The sequence below is a fragment of the Lampris incognitus genome, chromosome 21 (assembly GCF_029633865.1).
Source record: "Lampris incognitus isolate fLamInc1 chromosome 21, fLamInc1.hap2, whole genome shotgun sequence".
NCBI lineage: Eukaryota > Metazoa > Chordata > Actinopteri > Lampriformes > Lampridae > Lampris > Lampris incognitus.
In genome coordinates this window covers 12,191,303-12,213,087 of record NC_079231.1, presented here as the reverse complement: position 1 = coordinate 12,213,087, position 21,785 = coordinate 12,191,303, and the positions used below count along the sequence as shown (strand labels likewise).

The window sequence follows — 21,785 nt, the reverse complement described above, 5'->3', positions numbered from 1 at the left end:
TTCTTTCCTGGTCCATGTCTGTTATGTGCTGTACATCACAGCGTCTTCTCTCCTTGATCGCAGAACATCAATGTGCAGATTGACGAGAACACGCTCCATGAAATTCTCAACGAGGTGGACCTCAACAAGAATGGACAGGTGGAAATCGACGAGTTCCTACAGGTTTGTAAAGCATGAACACACACACACACACACACACACACACACACACACACACACACACACACACACACACACACACACACACACACGTTTTGGCTTCATTTTGTTCAGTGGGATCCATCCATCCATGTGCAGGCATCAGTTTCTCTCCTGCTGTGTGTTGTGGTAAAACGGGCTAGATGTTCAGATGTTGTCTCTGGTTAAAGCAGCGTCTTCATGCTGTTCTTCTTCAGAACTGGTCTGTAAAGTCACACTGGCCGGGAGGGCACAGTTTCCTGTGTCTGTTACATCCTGTTCACACATGCAGACTAATACGTAAATCATACGGCAATTTTACTTTTCCTGTCCAAATACCCCACTCTTCCGAGCTGTCCCAGTCGCTGCTCAACCCCCTCTACTGATCCGGGGAGGGCTGCAGACTACCACATGCCTCCTCCAATACATATGGAGTCACCAGCCGCTTCTTTTCACTTGACAGTGAGGAGTTTCGCCAGGGGGACATAGCGCATGGGAGGATCATGCTATTCCCCCCAGTTCCTCCTCCCCCCTGAACAGGTGCCCCGACTGACCAGAGGAGGCGCTAGTGCAACAACCAGGACACATACCCACATCCGGCTTGTCACCCGCAGACACAGCCAATTGTGTCTGTAGGGACACCCGACCAAGCCGGAGGTAACATGGGGATTCGAACCGGCGATCCTCGTATTGGTAGGCAATGGAATAGCTGTGCTACCCGGACGCCCGCAATTTTACATTTATGGGTGAATGTGAGCCAGAGTCGATGTTCCACAATAGTCACGTCAGCAGTTTGGTGACTCACGTCTGAGTAACGCTGGCGGAAACGTCACTAAATGACAGCAGTTTGATCAAATTCGTCAGATTGCCGTATCAGGACGGTTTTACTGGAATGAGTGAACCATTCATAAGGCGTCAATCCTGAACTTGTACACAGAAGACATTTTTCTGAAGTGAGAGATTTGTTAACCAGTAAAAGTGAGAGCTTATGCAAAAAAAGTCTGGAGAAAGGACTGACCTCGAACAGAGAGGTTTACTCCCAGTCTGCAGAGAAGGAAGTCCATCAGCCATGTGGTAGTTATATGGACAACGGAGAGTGATGAAATAATAAACCCATAAATGAATAAAAGAGCCATGTTAGTGAGATGACGTAGTTTAAGGTAAAATAAATGAAGTCCTCCGCTCTCCCGGAGGACAGAAGTCAGTGTGTCATGTCTTGTGTGTCCATGTACGTGTGAATGGAGGAAACCACCGGAAATTCCCTGGCTGTAGCTTTAAAACCAGTCAATACAAAGAGGAAAAGTGTGTTTGGACTCAAAATCTAGTCATATGGTCTCATGAGTCCCACAGTTATTTGTATTAACTGGTTCTTGAAACAAGGCAGCCATTCATAACCACAGAGGCGATTCCATTCCATCAGTCAACTGATCCATCTGCCAGCCAGCACCACCAACCAGACGGACTGGTGGACTGGCTTTATCACATACATATTTCCTCATGGATGTTTTGTCAAATTTTGTCTGTGACACCAAAAGGCAACTCAAACTCACCAAAACTCCCTCAACAGCCTAGATGGTTGCGCATCGCACAGCAGCTAACGCCTCCACAACCAAAGCTCCCCCATCTCTCACCGTACAGCGGCTAATGCCTCCACAGCCAAAGCATGCCAATCTCTCATCATAGAGCAGCTAACGCCTCCACAACCAAAGCTTGCCCATCTCTCACCGTACAGCGGCTAACGCCTCCACAACCAAAGCTCGCCCGACTCTCACCATACAGCAGCTAACGCCTCCACAACCAAAGCTCGCCCATCTCTCATCATAGAGCGGCTAATGCCTCCACAACCAAAGCTCGGCCGCCTCTCACCATACAGCGGCTAATGCCTCCACAACCAAAGCTCGGCCGCCTCTCACCATACAGCGGCTAACGCCTCCACAACCAAAGCTCGCCCATCTCTCATCATAGAGCAGCTAACGCCTCCACAACCAAAGCTCGCCCACCTCTCACCATACCGCAGATAATGCCTCCACAACCAAAGCTCGCCCATCTCTCATCATAGAGCGGCTAACGCCTCCACAACCAAAGCTCGCCCATCTCTCACCGTACAGCGGCTAACGCCTCCACAACCAAAGCTTGCCCATGTCTCACCGTACAGTGGCTAATGCCTCCACAACCAAAGCTTGCCCATCTCTCACCGTACAGTGGCTAATGCCTCCACAACCAAAGCTCGCCCATCTCTCACCGTCTCTGCACCGCTTTCACACAGAACAGATAGATGGTGTGTTTATCTGGAAACGGGGAGAGCAGTGAAAATGAAAAAGGAAAGGTCCTGCACACAACACACACACACACACACACACACACCTGCTGTTCATCAGACAATGTCACACATGCACCGTCATGTTGAATGATCACACTTTGATTAGAAACAGGCAAAAACCTGCTCTCTCTCTCTCTATCTCTCTATCTCTCTCTCTCTCTCTCTCTCTCTCTCTCTCTCTCTCTCTCTCCCTCTCTCTTTCTGTCTCTGTCTCTGTTTCACTCTCTTTCTCTGTCTCTCTCTCTTTTTGTGTCTGTCTATCTCTCTGTCTGTCACTCTCTCTCGCTCTCTTGTCTGTCTCTTTCTCTTTGTGTCTGTCTGTCTCTGTTGCTCTCTCTCTCTCGCTGGCTCTCTCTCTCTGTTCATTCTGCTGTCCTGTCCACCTGTGAGATGTGAAAAAACCACCTCCTCTGGTTCATAGCCGACCTGCGGGCTGGAGGTGTGAAGCCTCGTCTGAGTGCACCCAGCAGATCCTTTGAGATGAAACTAATTAGAGAAGAGCGTCTCCGTCAACGAGTTTCGTAATCAGGGCTGAAGTGCATCCAGGTCCACCTCTAAATTACTTCCTGGCTTAACCATAAGACTAGAAGAGATTCATTATAGGAAACTTCCAGGTCTTCATTAGGGGGGTCTGCTCAGCGCCCGCTTCCTCCACCATGCTGCCAGACCTCGGCCACGACGGCTGCCATGGCCGGAAAAACAGGCCGACGCTTTCATCCCCCACTTGTACTTCTTCACACTGGGTAACAGCAGCGGCTCCGTGGTGGACGTGTACAGATTACATGTCTTCCAAATGGAAAGGAGCCCCTTTCTCACTCACTCAACCTTCATTTGACCTTGGAGACTCATTGAAGACAGGAGCATGTGTGCCGATCGTACAACCGAAAATACAGCAGAAAATTAATAAAAAAGGAGAGGTATAAAAAAAACAAGAAATAGTTTTGATTTGAGCTGCTCAGTTATAAAGAAACACGCGAAAACACGCCAGTGGAGTGAATCTCCCTCTGCCAACAGTTGGCTGCCGTTCAGTACATCATGTTATATGAATGCAGTACTCGCTCATCTGTCACTGGTTTCTGCTCCCAGTTGTGAGTGAACCAACATGGCGGACATGCCTGGAAATTATGTCTTATTCCATCCTATCGGTCCAACAAAATGTTTTTCTAAATTTATTTGAGGGGACAGATGGACCACCTGGCTGCTGAATCTTGCTTCATTTCATTTCCACAGTGTCACGTTTAAAAGTGTTCCCTGGCTGGTGCCTGGTGAGATTTGCTTCTCATTTGCACAAAGTTAAGAATTCTCAACTTTTTGATGCTCTCATCATCTGCTTGCTCTGCACCGCCATCAATCCCAAAATCCTTTGTGCAGGACTACTGCCTGCCTCCATAGAAAATGAATGAGAGGTGAGGCTCTGCCTACCTTGCTCCACTGGTATTTGAAGGCACTGTTACAGAAAGTGGGACAGGTGTAAGAGGAAATGGGACAGGTCATACACCAGAGTCAAACAGCCAGCACTTAACAACAGCAAAGTGGGAAGATTCGGTCATTTTCTGTGAGGAACACCGTGGCTTTAGAGTGGCAGCCAATAGGAGAGCAGAGTTCATGTCACATGTTTTTGTGTTTCTAAAATAATCCTGCTGAAGTCGCTAAAAAAACAACAACAAAATGTGGTGCCGCTTGGCATTCCTGGCAGTAAACAACAATAGAGAAGCAACTTATTGTAGTTTTAAATCATTCAATATTTTATGAATTTGGTCTTCATGATTGCAGAGATATGGAATATTAACTAACAGAATGCCGCCATTTCACTGCACATGACCAGGAAGTAGTGAACAGTAGTGGCCAACCCACTCTGTGACTGCAGCATTAGAGGAAGTGGAACAGGAGTGCTGTAAAACACCGTCATCCATGTACAGATGGCTGTTCCTGTGCTAACTAGAAGAATATAGCAGCTGACCTCTCTCTCTCACTCTCTGTCTCTCTCTCTCTGTGTCTCTCTGCCTCTCTGCCTCTCTGTCTCTCTCTGTCTCTCTGTCTCTCTCTCTCCATCTCTCTCTCTGCAGCTAATGAGTGCCGTGAAGAAGGGTCAGGTGTCAGACAGCCGCCTTGCCATCCTCATGAAGACGGCCGAGGAGAGTCTGGACATGAGGGGCCCTGTGACGGTGGACCGCAGCGGGGGTGGTATCTGAGCCCCTAACCCCCCCCCCTCCACACACACACACACACACACACACACACCCAGGTGAGGTTTTCAGGGAGAACAAAACCAAGCAGACCCTCACCAAAGATGCAGCTCTGGTTTGTCCTCAGAAGGAGATCAAAATACAGACGTGGCATGAAAACTAAATCATTTGAGTGACAACGCAATCAGGGACACTGCCCGCTTCAATCCAAATCAAATGTAGACCATGTGATCATGACATGATGATTAACGAATTAACAAATGATATGATGGCGGTGTGGAAGTGACAAAATGAGAGACTTATTTATCACAGAGTAAGGGTATAGGTCCGTATGTCTGTCTGTCTGCCTGTCTGTCTGTCTGTCTGTCTGCCTGTCTGTCTGTCTGTCAGTTTTAGCAACGTCCAATTGATTCTCCACATCAACAGTCAGTGCCTCTGTTATTCAGCACAGTGTACCTGAATTATACTGCCTTCAAAATTGAGTTTTTTATACTACATATCTGCTTCTTTGTTTCTCCAAAACTATTTTATACTTTTCTTACATGAATGAATTATTTACATTAATTGCTGATTGTAATGTATACACAATGAGCGCTGTCGACTACTTTCAGCCCAGTTTCTTTATAACCATGCAGCTAATTCAGAAAGCAATGGACCAGTGCATTGTATTGTACATCCTCCTAGCAGGTTACAAGTACTAATTAATTAAGTACTACTGAATAGATAGTTGTTGAGCACTACACATGTATATAGAGTGATTCTATAGGACAAGCACACAGATGTTTCTGAAGTACTTTTCATGCCATCCATTCTTAGCCTGCAATCATCTGTAACACAGGGCTAACCTCTAAATCTATCATCTATTCCCTAATGTGGAATGTAATCGTTGGCTTTTTTAATTTAAGTTCTGGAAAATTATTTTTCTAAACATTTCTAAAGTCAACACATAATAAATCACTACGATACATGCAGGGGTTACCCCAGACTACATGCGGGGGTTACCCCAGATTACAACAACCATCAGCTTCAGAGGCTCAGTGTGACATGAAGAGACTTCAAACCTGTCTGCCTGTCTGTCTGTCTGTCTGTCTGCCTGTCTGTCTGTCTGCCTGTGTTTCTATTTGTGTGTCTGTTGCACTACCAGCATTGGACGCGTGATGCAGGTTTACACGAGGAGGTTTCAGCTTTATCGTTACTGTTTTAGGAAAATTAATGCTTTTAAATCTGTTTTATCTGTCTGTGCGGAAATATTAAAAGAGGAATATTTATTATTTGATGTCAGTCTGACTCCAGCTGTATGTGGAGAACAAGGTCTGACTAATTTTTCATATCTATTTTTAAATCCGTCATTGTGGTCCAACAGCGTTTATTGATGGATGTGAAAAAACACATAGTATTGTGAGTAATTAATGATGGACGATGCTTTTGGAGTTGGTGTGCTAACGTTATGAACAAAACATGAAGCTTTATTTATTTTTTAACGTCCAAAATGTTTGGACATAAAGTCAGACCATTCTCAGGTGTGACAGATGGAAACAGGTGCGGTCGTGGGATCACAAGAGGAAGAAAGTAAAGATTTGATATGAAACATGATATAATAACCTGCTTTTCTATTGTGTCAGCAAATGTGTTTATTTGAAAAGGAATGTGTTTGTTTTCTATCTGTAGTTTTGTGTTTTATGTTTAATTAAGAAGTGAGATTAATGCGCACATCCAATTTTATCACTGGGTCAAGAAAATCGCCACAGAACTGATTTAGGAGAAATTTTCTGTTTACTTTTGACTATTTCACCACTATTTTATCCTGTTTAATACATATGTGTAGTTTATATATCATCTGTAGTGTGTCACGAGGAAATGAAGCGGAGACTGAATGTATGATGTATGTGCCTTGTTTGGTATAAAGACCACACGAGATGTCTCCACTAGTCTGCACTCCACGTTTGAAGCATGCAAAAATATTATTATTATTATTATTATTATGTGAAGAACAGACTATTATATAGATGGATATCAGCTTTGAAAAAGGAAAGTTTTATATTGTAAAGCTGTCATGTGTGTTGTGAATGTGTCTGTATGGTGATGGCGGGGTTTATATATATTTACTGTGTTACGATGTTTTATGGACCTTCTGTCTCGTACAAACACTGGAAGTGAGCTGGACTGGATGGGCTGGTGGTTGGATGGGCTGGTGGCTGTAAGGTTGGATGGGCTGGTGCTCACATGGGCTGTGGGGACAATGAGTTGACATTGAGGACCCTTCAAACTGCCGATGTGAAGAATAGCTCGTGGGCAACGCGGCTGAAATCCACATGGTGATATTTGATTGTCCTGTTTGGATGAAATTACAGCATTATCCCGGCTCAAAGAGAGTCATGTTCCTGCTCCTTTTTGTCCCAGAATATTGTAAGACTACAGTGAGTCAGAGTTTAGGAGGGAAAAAACAACGCAATTATCTAATTAAATGTATCTGGTTGCTTGTGAATGACATTGTCTCCATTGTGTGTTTCTTGTGTGTGATTTCTGACATGGCCTCCTGATCTCACGCTGACCGCCATTCTCGCTGGTGTCACAACAGAGTCGCCGGCGTCTCATGGGAATAAACCTGCAGGTAGTTTAGACACAAACCCTGAAGGCCAAACGCAAAACAGCAAAACATGATGATGAAGACAACGGCACCAAAACCACATCTTCACCGTGTAAAGATGTGATGAGTTGGAGGTGTATGAAGACAGCTCAGCTCAGATAAGCTCCATTCATTTTACTTTAGCTTAGCTTAGCTTAGTTTAGCTTAGCTTAGATCAGGGGACCCTAAACTTTTTAATGTCATGATCCAACTGTTGACATACTATTAGACCTACCAAATATTTAATAAGCAATAAATTCTCATCAGCTGTGGGGAAGTGAGATGACTAAACAGACCAGACACCTGAACTTTAAACATTATTTTAATGATTTTTCTGGAATGGAATTGAATCATTGGTTTGTTAGTATTGACTCAAAATTTATGAAAATAAATGTTTTCTGTCACACCGTAGGCAATAAATGTGCCTCTTTCTTTGTCTGATTAAAATGTTTATGGTGGACATCCTGCAAGCCACCTGTCTCCCTGCTGGGACCCCTACAATTCAGTTCAGTTTAGATTAATGGATGCATGCAGACTTTTATTTCCTTTAAAAAAAACTTTTCAGATTCAAATCTCAAGAGATGGCAAGTTTGTCTTCATTTTCTCAACACACACACACACACACACACACACACACACACACACACACACACACACACACACACACACACACAAGGGGTGAAAATCAGCCTTTTCTCCTTAAAGGTCACGGTGTGATTTGAGTGACAGCTTGAGAGTGTTCAGCTCGTGTTGCAGTTAGCAGCAGTTAGCAGCAGAGGGTCGGGACTGTTGGCTGCAGATATCCCTCAGAGCACTGGAGACAGTGGGGGGGGGGGGGGGCAATTAATTGTAATGAATAATCTGACAAATCTGTCTGGCATATGACTGCCAATGCTCTTTTTCTCCTGAGGGTTAGGTCTGTTGCCCGCACTATCTGCCCACACGCTAATTGAAAACAGAGCGAGGATGATGATGACGACGATGATGATGATGGCGAGGAGAGAGAGACGGGTGGGTGTTTGCCAGTATTATCTTTCTCGGTTCATTCTTCTCTTCTCTTATTTCCAGCTCTGTTTCTTTTCCCTGCCTTTACAGTCGATTTTACAGGTCAAATGTTTTACGCTGCCTCTGGTGTGTACATGTGTGAGTCTGACGCTTTAATTTCCAACAGAACAAAACAGGTTTTAAATACATGAAGAACTGTGAGACAATGATGGGGGTCTTAATAAGTTCAACAAAATTTAGCAAATTCAAGTTTAAAAAAAATCCTCAAAACAAGTATATTAATCTGCCAGTACTGTTAGAATATCTAGATAGGTAAGATTTATTGAAACAAGATCAATATTCGTAAATCAAGATTAGATGATTAAATAATTCTTAGAACAAGATGGTGTTTTTTTCTGTGATTTTAAGACTGTCAGACTTGTTCAGAATGACCGTTTTTCAAAGCACTTGTATTCAGATTGACAATATTCGCAAATCCCATGTCTGCTATTTGAGTCGGGGTTCACCGTGGCCTCCCAGTCAACGCTGATTTGTGAGCAGCAATTATCATGAGTTATCAGGGATTATCATGAGTTATCAGGAATTATCAGAGATTATCATGAATTATCAGAGATTATCATGAGTTATCCGGAATTATCTTGCGAAGGCATTCCTCCGGTTCCCATCAACAAGTCTTCAGTATGTAATGATGTTTGGATGAGATTTAATTAGAGATGTGAGGAGGAGCGCTGGGAGCAGACAGACCCAGAGCGATGCTCAGACAGCCACACACCACCTTATTTATCAGACAATAATTATGTTAGATAAAACGATAACTACCAACCGACAACTTCACTAATTAGTCAGAGAGAACCTCATGTGTTAGGTGTTAGATAAAGCAGGTGAGGGGCAGATACGGGAGATGCATGCTGCAGATCGGCGTGTACAGGAGGTGGCTGCAGAACATCCACCATCGATCGGGGTGTTGTGTTTTTAGTGGTGTCATGGCAGGGTGCAGGTACAGTGGTGTTATTCAGTAAGTCACAGCCTTACAAGATACGTATATTCACTACCCGATTCAAAGCTGTGCAATGGTATCTGAATGTCACACTGCTTCATCCGGCTGGGATACGTTGTAGAGAGATGGTATTTAACACCTTATACATTTACCCCCTGTAAAATGAGATAACATAAAATGTGATGTATGATATGATAAAATATGATGTATGGTCCATGCATCCATCTGTTATCTGAACCGCTTATCCTGCTCTCAGGGTCACGGGGATGCTGGAGCCAATATGATAAAATATTATATATGATATTATAATATATGATATATGATAATATATGATATGATATGATATGATAATATGTATAATATATGATATGATAAAATATGATATATGATATAATATATGATAATATATATCATAATATTTGATATGATAAGATGAGACGCCTATAGACAGTTAGGATTGCTTGTTTGAAGACAGTGCACTTGTTTCTTGATAATATGACTTGTTTCAAGACATTTACTCTAACAAAGAACGATTATCTTAAATAAACTTTCTTGTTTTAAGATTTCTTTTCCTGTTTAACAAAAATTCTTATAACAAGTCTTAAAATCATGAAACAAGTACACTTTCTTCAAACGAGCACTATTATCTGCCAGAACATTTTTCTAGCGAGGTTTCGAAATAAGTTATTAGACTTAAAACTAGATGAGATTCCTCAGTAAGCTTGTCTTTTTTACAGTTATATTGAATGTAAGCTCTTTGTCTGTTGAACGGAGCTGATCCAGTCTGGTTAAGTGACCCCTCCCACCTCCTTGTTCCCACACTGGGGGTCCAGAGCAGAATAGAATTGGCTGAAGGTGTTTTTACATAAAGTTCTTACATAAAGTTTTTACATAAAGTTCCTCCTCAGACACTCGGGCTGAACAGTTCTGTCTCCTGTTCAGAGGTGTCTTGACATTCAGCTGGGCCATTCACAGCTTTGTGTCAGAGTTTGGACAGGAAGCTCTTTCGCTGGTGCTGTGTTTCAATGCACACCTGTCATTCCACACAAACAACTGCTCCTCTTTAATACCCCCGATTTCAATGAGAATTATGTCTTTTGTTTGATTGGAGACGTGGGGCCCCGACGTTTTGTCTTAAATGAACCGTAGGTAGCAAAAGGAAAGACAACCCGTCCTCACAGTCAAAAAGACCTTCCTTCAATTGGACGACAGTCGACATGTTGATCAGGAGCAAATACAGGGATGCATTACATTGTCCTCTTACTGTTTTCATTAGAGATGCACCGGTACCAATAACTGGTACCAGATATTGGGCCGATGACAGACCAAAATAGAGCATCTGTATCTGAGATTTTACCCAACACTAAAATCTGATGCCAAAAGACATGAGTAGCATGTCATAAATAAAAACAAAATGGCTTGATTTACTGCATTTTTTTTCTCGCCACATTAAAGCCTGTATTTCTTTAATTGTGGAAAAACAGAGTCTATCTCAATCATTTTGCCCAATGACCCCAAATTATTGGTCAAAATCTGCACTGTTCGGTAAAAGTGATGGATCAGATCGGTACTCAGCCGATATGTAGTCATATTCTGAATCAGTATCGGCAGTGAAAAAGTGGAATCGGGCTATCTCTAGTTTCATTAAAGGAAAACCACCTGTGACTGTAAAGAGCCCAACCCACCGTTGATGTTCCCTCATACTGATGTGATGTCAGTCCTCAAATTCATCTGGGCTCACCACCATTAAAACAAAACCCGCTTGTCTGCAGAAACCTTGTCTATCCAAGTGGCGCCATGTGGAGACAGAGGGCAGTTAAGCCCAATTTCCACTCATTACGATTCCTCCCACACACTGAAAATTAACGCGTCTCCATGAGGCTGGCGCTTCAAATGAATCCTGGTCATTTTTTCCTCAGATATGTGCCGTGGTTTGTGTCCGGCCCTCGACAAAGCTTCCTTTGACGTGCCAGTGTGTAAAACGATTCATTGGGATGAATGGTGGTTTTGAGTGGGCTGACAAAACTACCGTCAGACATGAAGTCCCGTCAATGCTCAGAATTTATGTCTTGGTCTTTATTTACTCTGTGATTTCTCCTTCTACTTGTCCAACACCGCCACCACACTGTTTCAACACACTGTGAACTGCCTGAATCAAGGAAACGTAGGACAGTAGTTCTCAGGTACCACCAATAGTCCTGGCCAAGTAATTAAAAATGTCATATTTGATACTTTTTTCCATTGGCATTTCGAAAACATCAGCCTTAGCATTCTGTAATTGGTCCTCTATATTTAAAGGTAGATGACCAGGATTTGTCCACTTGACATTTCACCTCACTATATTTGCATCTTTTCGGCACTGTATCTGTAATTGTCATAGCTCCTTCTTGGATGTGTGCTTACTATCTCGATCTGGCACCTGGTTGTTACAGTTTTATAGAGTCCTACTGTCCAAAGGTTAATGCCCAGAAATGTCCCGTACACGGCAAAGTAAGAACATACAGGCAGAGGACAGAGTCTCTGCAGACATGTCTAGTGGATCATAAGTGATGATTGAGAGGAATTATTTTTGTACGAGTCTATGCATTGATTTTTACGAAAATCCTACTAGTTATACCATTAACCTCCTAAAACCCAGCCATTCATTTCTGTCCTCAGTAGCAGGCACCAGGAAAACAGCTTTAGCTATATACACATGTACAACACATTAGACAGTTGTCAATGTCACCTGTACTTGTCCCTGACAAACAAACAAACGAATAGTTAAATGAATGAATGAATGAATTATTAAAAGGGGTGCAAACATAACCAGTGTTTGGAATCATGTTCTACTTGCGGCGACGTGTCACAAATTTATTTTTGTAGCGCATTTCAGCAACAAGGCAATTCAAAGTACTAAGAAAAAAGGCAAAAATGAATAAAAAGACATTTAAAAACTAAAAGACAGCAAAAGTTACAGTGCAGTTTAAGATGATAATCAAAAGCTTCAAATTTGATATAATAAAAGGCAGCAGCAAAGAGCAAAGTCTTCAGCCTTGTTTTAAAAGAACTGAGAGTTTTCTGGGAGTTTGTTCCAGATATGTGGTGCATAAAAACTGAAAGTTGCCTCTCCATGTTTAGTTTTCACTTTGGGGACAGAAAGCGGACCGGTCCCAGATGATCTGAGAGGTCTGGATAGCTCATAGTGAAGCAGAAGATCGGAAATGTATTTTGTCCCTAAACTATTCAGTGCTTTATGAACCAAGAGCAGTATTTAAAGTCAATTCTTTGACGAACAAGAAGCCAGTGTAAATACCTCAGAACTGGAGTGATGTGATCCACTTTTTGGTCTTAGTGAGGACTCGAGCAGCAGCATTCTGAACCAGTTGCAGCTGTTTGATCAATATTTTAGAGACCTGCGAAGACGCTGTTACGTAGTCAAGTCAAGCTGTTTGATCAATTTTTTAGAGACCTGCAAAGACGCTGTTACAGTAGTCGAGTCAACTGAAGATAAATGCATAGACAAGTTTTTCCAAATCTTGCTGAGATATAAATTCTTTAATTCTTGATATATTCTTTAGGTGATAATAGGCTGGCTTTGTAATTATCTTAATCTGGCTATTGAAATTCAGGTCTGCGTCCATGAGTACACCGATCCATAAACCAAGATTTCTGACTTGGTTTGTGGTTTATAACATTATGGATTGTAGCTGAGTGCTGACTTTTAATTGTTCTTCCTTGGCTCCAAAGACAATTACTTTAGTTTTGTCTTTGTTTAATTGAAGAAAATTCCAAGACATCCAATCATTGATAGTATGTTCAATACATTTACTCAGCACTTGTAGGGGATTATAGTCCCCTGGTGATATGGTTATGTAAATCTGTGTGTCATCTGCATAATTATGGTAACATATTTTGTTGTTTTCCATAATCTGAACTAGTGGGAGCATATACATGTTAAACAGAAGTGGTCCCAGAATGGAGCCTTAGCGAACTCCACAGGTCATTTTTGTCCATTCAGATTTGTAATTACCTATAGACACAAAGTAGTCCCTCTCCTTTCAAGTAGGACTCAAACCAGTTTAATGCTGTGCCAGAAAGTCCCACCCAGTTTTCCAGTCGGTCTAGTAATATGTTGCAGTCGACTGTCAAATTCAGCATTGAGATCCAATAATACCAGGACTGAGATATTGCCACTGTCTGTGTTTAAGCATATGTCATTAATGACCTTAACAAGAGCAGTCTCAGTGCTGTGGTATGGTCGAAATCCTGACTCGAATACATCAAAACAGTTTTTTAGTGCCAAGAAGTTGTTCATCTGCTGGAAAACTGCTTTTTCAGGTATTTTACTTAGAAACGGGAGGTTTGGTATGGGCCTATAATTGTTCACTAGTGAAGTGTCTAGATTATTCTTTTTTAAGAGTGGCTTGATGACTACAGTTTTCAGGATCTGTGGGAAGAAATCTGAGAGAAGAGACATGTTGACAATTTGTAGATCTGAGGCCTTGCAATTAGAAACATTTTTGAAATAGCCTGTTGGCAAAATATCAAGGCAGGAGGATTTCAGATGCTGAATAATGTCCTCCAAGTTTGTATGGTTGATGGGATCAAATTGTGTCACGCTATTTAAATTGATTTTAGGTGGACACAGGGACAACACACACTGCACCTGGTACGGAGGCACTGACTGCCTGTTTAATTTCACTGACTGCCTGTTTAATTTTCAGAATTTTGTCACTGAAGAAAAAGGCAAATTCATTGCAGGCCCTGGTAGATATTAATTCAGAGGCGACTGCCACAGGAGGGTTTGTTAGCCTGTCAACAGTAGAAAAACAAGGCATGTACATTTGTATTGTTTTAGGCAATGATATAAGAGAAGTAGCACCACCTTGCATTTCTCAGTTCCAAGTAATAAATGCCCAGTCTCTTTATGAACAGTAAGATTTGTTTTTCACAACCTATGTTCAGCTTTCCGACACTCCTTTTTTCTATTCTGATCAGTGTGGCACATCGCCATGAAGATCTTTTCTTACCAGAGACCACCTTCACCTTAGTGGGTGCAATGGCATTGATATCATTTGTAATTTTAGAATTGAAATGATCAGTAAGCTCATTGACTGAGACCCAAGAAAGGGCAGGTGTGGAAGAGAAAGCCTGAATAAATATTTCACTGGTGCTTTCAGTGATATGCCATTTTGTGATGACCTCTGTTTGAACATTTATGTGTATGGAGATAGTACTCAAAGAAAACACAGGAATGATCAGAGAGAGCAATATCCGTCACCACAACCTTAGAAATGTTCAGGCCCACCTCCGGCTTGGTTGGGCATCCCTACAGACACAATTGGCCGTGTCTGCGGGTGGTAAGCTGGATGTGGGTATGTGTCCTGGTCGCTGTACTAGCACCTCCTCTGGTCGGTCGGGGCGCCTGTTCGGGGGGAGGGGGAACTGGGGAAAATAGCGTGATCCTCCCACGCGCTACGTCCCCCTGGTGAAACTCCTCACTGTCAGGTGAAACGAAGCGGCTGGCGATTCCACATGTATCGGAGGAGACGTGGTAGTCTGCAGCCCTTCACGGATCAGCAGAGGGGGTGAAGCAGCAACTAGGATGCCTTGGAAGAGTGGGGTAATTGGCCGGGTACAATTGGGGAAAAAAAGCCAAGAAAAAAAAAAGAAATGTTCAGACCCTTGGAGATAATTAAGTCCAGAGTGTGCTTCATGTTGTGTGTGGGCTCCGTCACATGCTGAGTCAGTCCATAGTTATCAAGAACACAACACAGTTCTTGTGTTGCACTTGATTCAACTCCTTTGGACAACACAGCTCTTTAGTTTCTCTGTCCTTGGGGCTGTCAACATGGATGTTTAAATCACCAGCAATAATGACACTGTCAAATTCAATACAGATTATAGACAGCAGCTCTGATAAGTCATCAAAAAAATTTGCATTGTATTTAGGTGGCCTATAGATATTAAGAAATACAACTCCAGAAGAGGAATTCAACTGAAGAGCCATATATTCAAAAGAAGCAAAATTTCCATAGGATATCTTCTTGCATGGAATGAATCATTGAACAAAACTGCAACTCCACCTCCTTTCTTATGCATTCTGGTTTCGCTCACAAAACTGTAGTTGGTAGGGTTTGACTTGATAAGAACTGTTATCTTTTGCTGTTATCTTGTTCTACCCAAGTTTCAGTTAAAAACATGAAATTAAGATTGTTCTTGGTGATAAAATCATTGATTAAAAGTGTTTTTCCTGCCAAAGACCTGATGTTTAGTAACTGAAAATTTAGAGTGTTAAGAGTATTATCTGAGGGCATCCGGGTAGCGTAGTGGTCTATTCCGTTGCCTACCAGCACGGGGGATTGGCGGTTCGAATCCCCGTGTTACCTCCAGCTTGGTCGGGCGTCCCTACAGACACAATTGGCTGTGTCTGCGGGTGGGAAGCCGGATGTGGGTATGTGTTCTGGTCTCTGCACTAGTGCCTCCTCTGGTTGGTCGGGGCACCTGTTCAGGGGGGAGGGGGAACTGGGGGGAATAGTGTGATCCTCCTATGTGCTACGTCCCCCTGGCAAAACTCCTCACTGTCAGGTGAAAAGAAGCGGCTGGCGACTCCACATGTATTGGAGGAAGCGTGTGGCAGTCTGCACTCCCCCCAGGCTTGGCAGAGGGGGTGGAGCAGCGACCGGGACGGCTCGGAAAATAGGGTAATTGGCCAAGTACAATTGGGGAGAAAATGTCTATGGCTGCTAACGTACAACTGGAGTCACATTAGATAGAATAGCTGTGTGCTTTGAGTACACTTTGTTCTTCCTGAAGCTGGTCTAAAGAGGAATTGTAGACCTTGGAGCTGCTCTGCACTGTCTGGGGTGGGCTGTATCAGCAGCAGTGGCTCCATACCCAGTAAACAGAGGAAGACATGAGCTGAAAGGGGCGGTGGGGAAGGACCCAATTGGTCCTAGTAGTCAGCATGCCCTGTAATGCTGTCTGCAGGGATATTGCCCTTGGTTTGTTTGGATAAGCGGGAACTTTTGGTGCCACATAGTAAGATCTCATCAATCCCTTTTATCTGCATCCTTAGCTTTAGTGAGCTATCTCTGAGAGGCGAGGGGGGGGGTGGTGCTGAGAATGATCCATGGTTTTGTCCTTGTTGTCCTGGGTAGAAAAGATTGCTCTACTTTTCCTAAATTTTCCTGACCCTTTCCAAATACAAGTAGTGGGGTGCTGGAGGCCATATATTAAGTTGACATGTGGACTCCCACTCTGTTTAAATGAAGCCCATCCATTCTGAAACAGTTCCGTTGCTTCCAGAACACATTGAATTGTCAATGAAGCTCGGTTCTTTAGCAGTGCATACGGAGGAAAGCCAGGTATTTAATGACAGCAAAGAGCTGAAATCCTCAACTCCTTCCCCTAAAGTTGGGATTGGACCTGACACAAATATCTGAGCTGGGACTTGTTATGAAGTCCCTTTTTAACAGCTCTGAGCCATGTGTCATTCCAGGACAAGTGTCATTTCTTACAACATGCACAATAGGTGTGTCTGTGCCCAGATGGTCGAATAACACTTGTGGCAGTGTTTCTACAATGACGCTAAACTGTAGTGTTAGGTAGACAACCGTTTTCAAAACTTTGCTTTTAACATCTCTTATCATAGGGTCACCTACTTCTTTGGTTTGATGTCTTGTCTGGCTTGGTTAACTTCCTTTTCGAATTTCCGGTGCATGTTCTGCTCTGATGCTGTCTTTTTTAGTGATGTGACATTAGCTGTAGGTATTGATCTGTTGTTTACATCCGGGTGCTGCCAAGAGATACTCCTCGAGGGCTTGGCTGTGTCACGGGCCGTGGCTGCACGGGTTTTGGCGTTAGCTTCTGCACTAGCAGTGCTCATGCTAGCTGTAGCATTACCATTGTTCTCACTGACAGGCAGCTCATCCAAAACAATATACCTGTTCTCTAGCTGATCCTCTGCTGATCCTCTGTTGAGACATCAGTGGAACTGTGCTTGTTGTGTCTGACTCTTCTTTTACCCCGGACATGTCCAGAGCTCAGGGCTTGACACTGTGAGGGTAAAACAGGTCTTTGTTCTTATTCCTTGGTTTAGCCAGTAGCACATATCCAGATCCATTGTGGTGTTGGTCTCAAGTGGGTTCGGGCCGGGCCAGGTAATATTGTCCGCATAGTCATCGAGGTGGGGCTCATTATGCCTGAAAGCTGTTCCACAACACGCTTCATGTCCCTGGTTCTGATCGTCAGCTGGTTTCAGGACATCAGCTCAGGAAGCAGCAAACAGAGTGTCAAGTTTTTTGTCCTTTTGTATTTGGTAGAGCATAGACATTCTTTTTTCAAGCTCTGTGATTTTCTTGCTGACCGTGGCACAGCTGGTGCCTTCAGTGGAGGGAGGAGAGAGGGGAGGTATGTTTCCCAAAGCAAAACAAAGTCTTCAGCTGTCCAACATGTGAGAGCATAAACCTGGCTTATGCTCTCTTCAACTGTCACTGAATAGGATCTTTGGATTGCTGTTATTTCAGGTCTCTCCTATTGTGCTGTCACAATATACACTAAATAGGATCACTATTGGCTGTTATTTCAGGTCTCTCCTATTGTATTGTCACAACTTTCTTCAGCTTGTTTCTGTCAAGTTGTTTCCTAACATTTAATTGACATTATTCATTATTTCATCGGTCAGTGGGTTCGTAAGTGAATGTCACTACCTTCAGATATCTTTCCGTCAGACATCTTTTGAAGCCTCAGTCTAGTCATTGTATTCCAATGCCACAAATGTCGATTTAGCCACATTAATTCCTCATATTCCACGACCAGAAGTGAAAACAACCTCCACAAAGAAAAGCCAGTCTGGCTCCCAAGGGTAGCAGGGACTCATTGTGTTTCAGCCTCAGAGCCGTGGACAGACGGTCTCTTCTCTTCAGAGAAGAAATCTGAAAACTCTGTGAAAACCATGGTCACTTTTACAAATAATCTAGTTAGAGCTGAGTACTGCTTGTGGAAAAGTAGCAAAAAAGGAGGAAAACTTGGAAAATCAAAGAGCAAAGCAGAGAGCAAGAGCAAAAGTATGGGCACTGTAGCGGGCGCAAAAAGGACGTTTTAGGTAAAAGTGTGCCTCACACAAGTTGGCATACTGTTAGCTTACGTACTGTTAGCTTACATGGTGTTATCTTACATACTGTTAGCTTACATACTGATAGCTTACATACTGTTAGTGTAACCGGTTATTTTCTTGCCCGGTGCGGGATTCGATACGGGGTATACTGCACCAAAAGGCGACATCGCTAACCGCTCGACTAAAGGGCCAGACCCGTTGGCTAGGGGCTAACGTGTGTTATTAGTAGTTTACAGTCGTCACACTCTCCCGGAAGCGCGCCCTCGCGCTTTGTTATTCCCGCGCTCCGAAGAGACTTCTGAGGATCTGCACACTTACGGATCCCACCGCTGCCACCAATGTAACCGGTTATTTTCTTGCCCGGTGCGGGATTCGATACGGGGTATACTGCACCAAAAGGCGACATCGCTAACCGCTCGACTAAAGGGCCAGACCCGTTATATAGGGACTAACGTATCTTATTAGTAGTTTACAATACTATTAGTTTACATTTTGTTAGCTTAATTTTGTTAGCTTATATGCGCACAGACCTTCACTTCCTCAGTAGTGAAATAGTTCGTCACAGTGGTTTTTGTCTTGTTAGCTGGGCTTGGAGTTTTTCTGTTAATTAAAATCCAGCTCCGCCGTTCTCACCTACCACCAGTTAATGACCTCTTAAATGTCAGCGGGGTGGGATTAAAATCTCATTATCTCTGAAGGAGATTCTGTGAGGAAGTGCTGGTCCGGGTTTGAGTGCAGCACATGAAGCCAACGCACATTTACTCATGTCCTTAAAAATAACTGAATAAGTATTTTAATCTGTACCGAGTCTTCAAATCTATTTTCTATGAGAACAAGTAAAAGATACCTGCCAGTGGGAGAATTTCCCTTGTTTCCGATGCGAAAAAAGTATAAACAGAATAAGATTAGAAATGTCTGTTCTTGTTTCAGGAACAAAACAAATGTAATATTCTTTCTCTGACGATTTTTTTTCTGGTTTAAAAAAATAAAATATGAGAGAGTTTAAAGAAGCTAAACGTCAGGATTTTTTGTTGTATCACATAAGGTAAATGTACGTACAATGCATAAAGCTGACACTGGCATTCAGAGATTCAAATACAAATACTTCAAATAGAAATACTTCATTGACGTGCTCTCTCTTGGTGTTTGTAGTATTCAGTACGTGTCTTCGTGTTCTTCCTGACAGGGCCACAAATCTGCTCTGAACACCACAGATGATGACGAGCCCCAAGCCAGCCGTGATATTTGAGACTTGAGCATGACCTGCCCTTTATCGTCTCCTTCTTATTCCCTCCCTCCCTCCTTCCTTCCTTCATTTGTTCATTCAATCATTTGTCCATCATGTTTTCAGCCTGCATAAAAGGAATCAAGGATGCTGAAAAAAAGGGAAGGAGGAGAGGAGATTGAGACAGAGAGAGAAAGAGAGCGCAAGAGAGGTGTAGAAGAGCAGAGAGAGGCAGAATGAAAGACAGGCAGTGAGAGAGAGAGAATGAAAGACAGGGACAGATAGAGAGAGACAGGCAGGAACATCTTTTCAGTTTCCACTCCTTTTGTCTCGGAAGGTCGGGGATGGCCTGCGGTGTTTGATCTGGAAGTGCTTCCTGTGACCTTTGACCTGGAAGCTTCAACACCTCCAGTCAGGTTCATCCTCTGTTGAACGGCTTGCCTGCAGCTATGCACGCTTGACATTTGCCTTTATTCAAATGAGGCTGAAATGGATGCATCTCCACGCACACGTACAAATCTTACCAGCCTCCGCCGCTGTCCGGTTTCACATGGTGATTAATGTCGCTGTTCGTTTTCTGGAGTCACCTCCTGCAAAGAGAGAGAAAAGTCTGTTAGCTGTTAGCCGCATGCTAACAATACATGTGTCAAACACAACAATATTCAAGAAAATAAAAAGTAAATTAATTCAGTATATCACAAAATTGTGACCGTACACTTTAGTGGGCGTCACACATATACACTGATGAGCCAAAACATTATGAGCCCTCACAGGTGAACCTAACAATGGTTAATAAGAATAAGAATCATCTCCAAACAAGGGCACATGTCAAGGTCTGGGTAGTGGGTAGATTAGATGGTAAGTGAACAATCAGCTGTTGTAGTCAACATGTTGGATGCAGGAGAAATGGGCAGGAGTAAAGACCTGAGTGACTTCGACAAGGGCCAAGTTGTGATGGCCAGACAACTGGGTCAGAGCATCTCTGAAACAGCAAGGCTTGTGGGGTGCTCCCGCTCAGCAGTGCTGAGTACCTACTGACAGTGGTCCGAGGAGGGATAAACCACAAACCGGAGACAGGGTGTTGGGCCCCCGAGGCTCACGAATGTGTGAGGAGAAAAAAGACTATCCCGTCAGGCCCAAACTGACAGAAGGTCTACAGCAGCACAAGTCACAGAACATTTTAATGATGGTTACAGGAGGAATGTTTCACAACACACAGTGCATCACACCCTGCTGCGTATGGGCCTGTGTAGCCACAGACCAGTCAGAGTGCCACGATGACCCCTGTCCACCATGATGATCCCTGTCCATCACTGAATGTTCCTACGATGGTCACACAAGTGTTGGAACTGGAGCTTGGAGCAGTGCAAGAAGGTCGCCTGGTCTGAAGAGTCCCATTTTCTTTTAGATCACGTGGATGTCTGTGTATGTGTACAATGCTGAATATGGAGCTGCCAGGGAAGAGGAAAAGAGGAAGGCCATAGAGGAGGTGTGGTGAGATGCAGGGGGCTGGTGTGACAGAGGAAGATGCAGAGGACAGGGAGAGATGGAAATGGATGATCCGCTGTGGGGACCCCTAACAGGAACAGCCAAAAGCAGTAGTAGTAGTAGCAGCAGTAGAAGTAGTAGGATGGCCATGTACGTGTGCTCAGTTTACCTGGGGAAGTGATGGCACCAGGATACACTATGGGAAGACGACAAGCTGGTGGAGGCAGTGTGATGCTCTCTGGGCAGTGTTCTGCTGGGAAACTCTGGGTCCAGTCATTCATGTGGACATCAGTTTGACACATACCACCTACCTAAACATTGTTACAGACCAGGTACACCCCTTCATGGTTGTGGTGTTCCCTGATGGCAGTGGCCTTTTTCAGCAGGATAATGCTCCCTGCCACACTGCACACATTGTTCAGCAATGGTTTGAGGAACATGATGAAGTGTTCATGATGTTGCCCTGCCCTCCAAATTCTCCAGATCTCAGTCCGATTGAGCATCTGTAGAATGTGCTGGACCAACAAGTCTGATCCACAGCGGCTCCACCTCACAATTTACAGGACTTGAAGGCTCTGCTGCTAATGTTTTGGTGACAGATACCATAGGACACCATCAGGGGTCTTGTGGAGTCCATGCTTTGGTGGGTCGGTTCTGTTTT

The 21,785-nt window shown here is 43.5% G+C and overlaps 1 protein-coding gene across 1 annotated transcript in view; it reads left to right on the top strand.

The window, feature by feature from the left end:
• Nucleotides 1-7,171, top strand: part of LOC130131326 (glycerol-3-phosphate dehydrogenase, mitochondrial-like) — a 39,692-nt gene extending 32,521 nt beyond the window's left edge. The window contains exons 16-17 of the mRNA XM_056300980.1: nucleotides 64-162; nucleotides 4,564-7,171. Of these exons, the coding sequence (XP_056156955.1) occupies nucleotides 64-162; nucleotides 4,564-4,689 (225 nt within the window). The 3' untranslated portion in view covers nucleotides 4,690-7,171. The remainder of the gene's footprint in view (nucleotides 1-63; nucleotides 163-4,563) is intronic.
• Nucleotides 7,172-21,785: the final 14,614 nt, after the last annotated feature.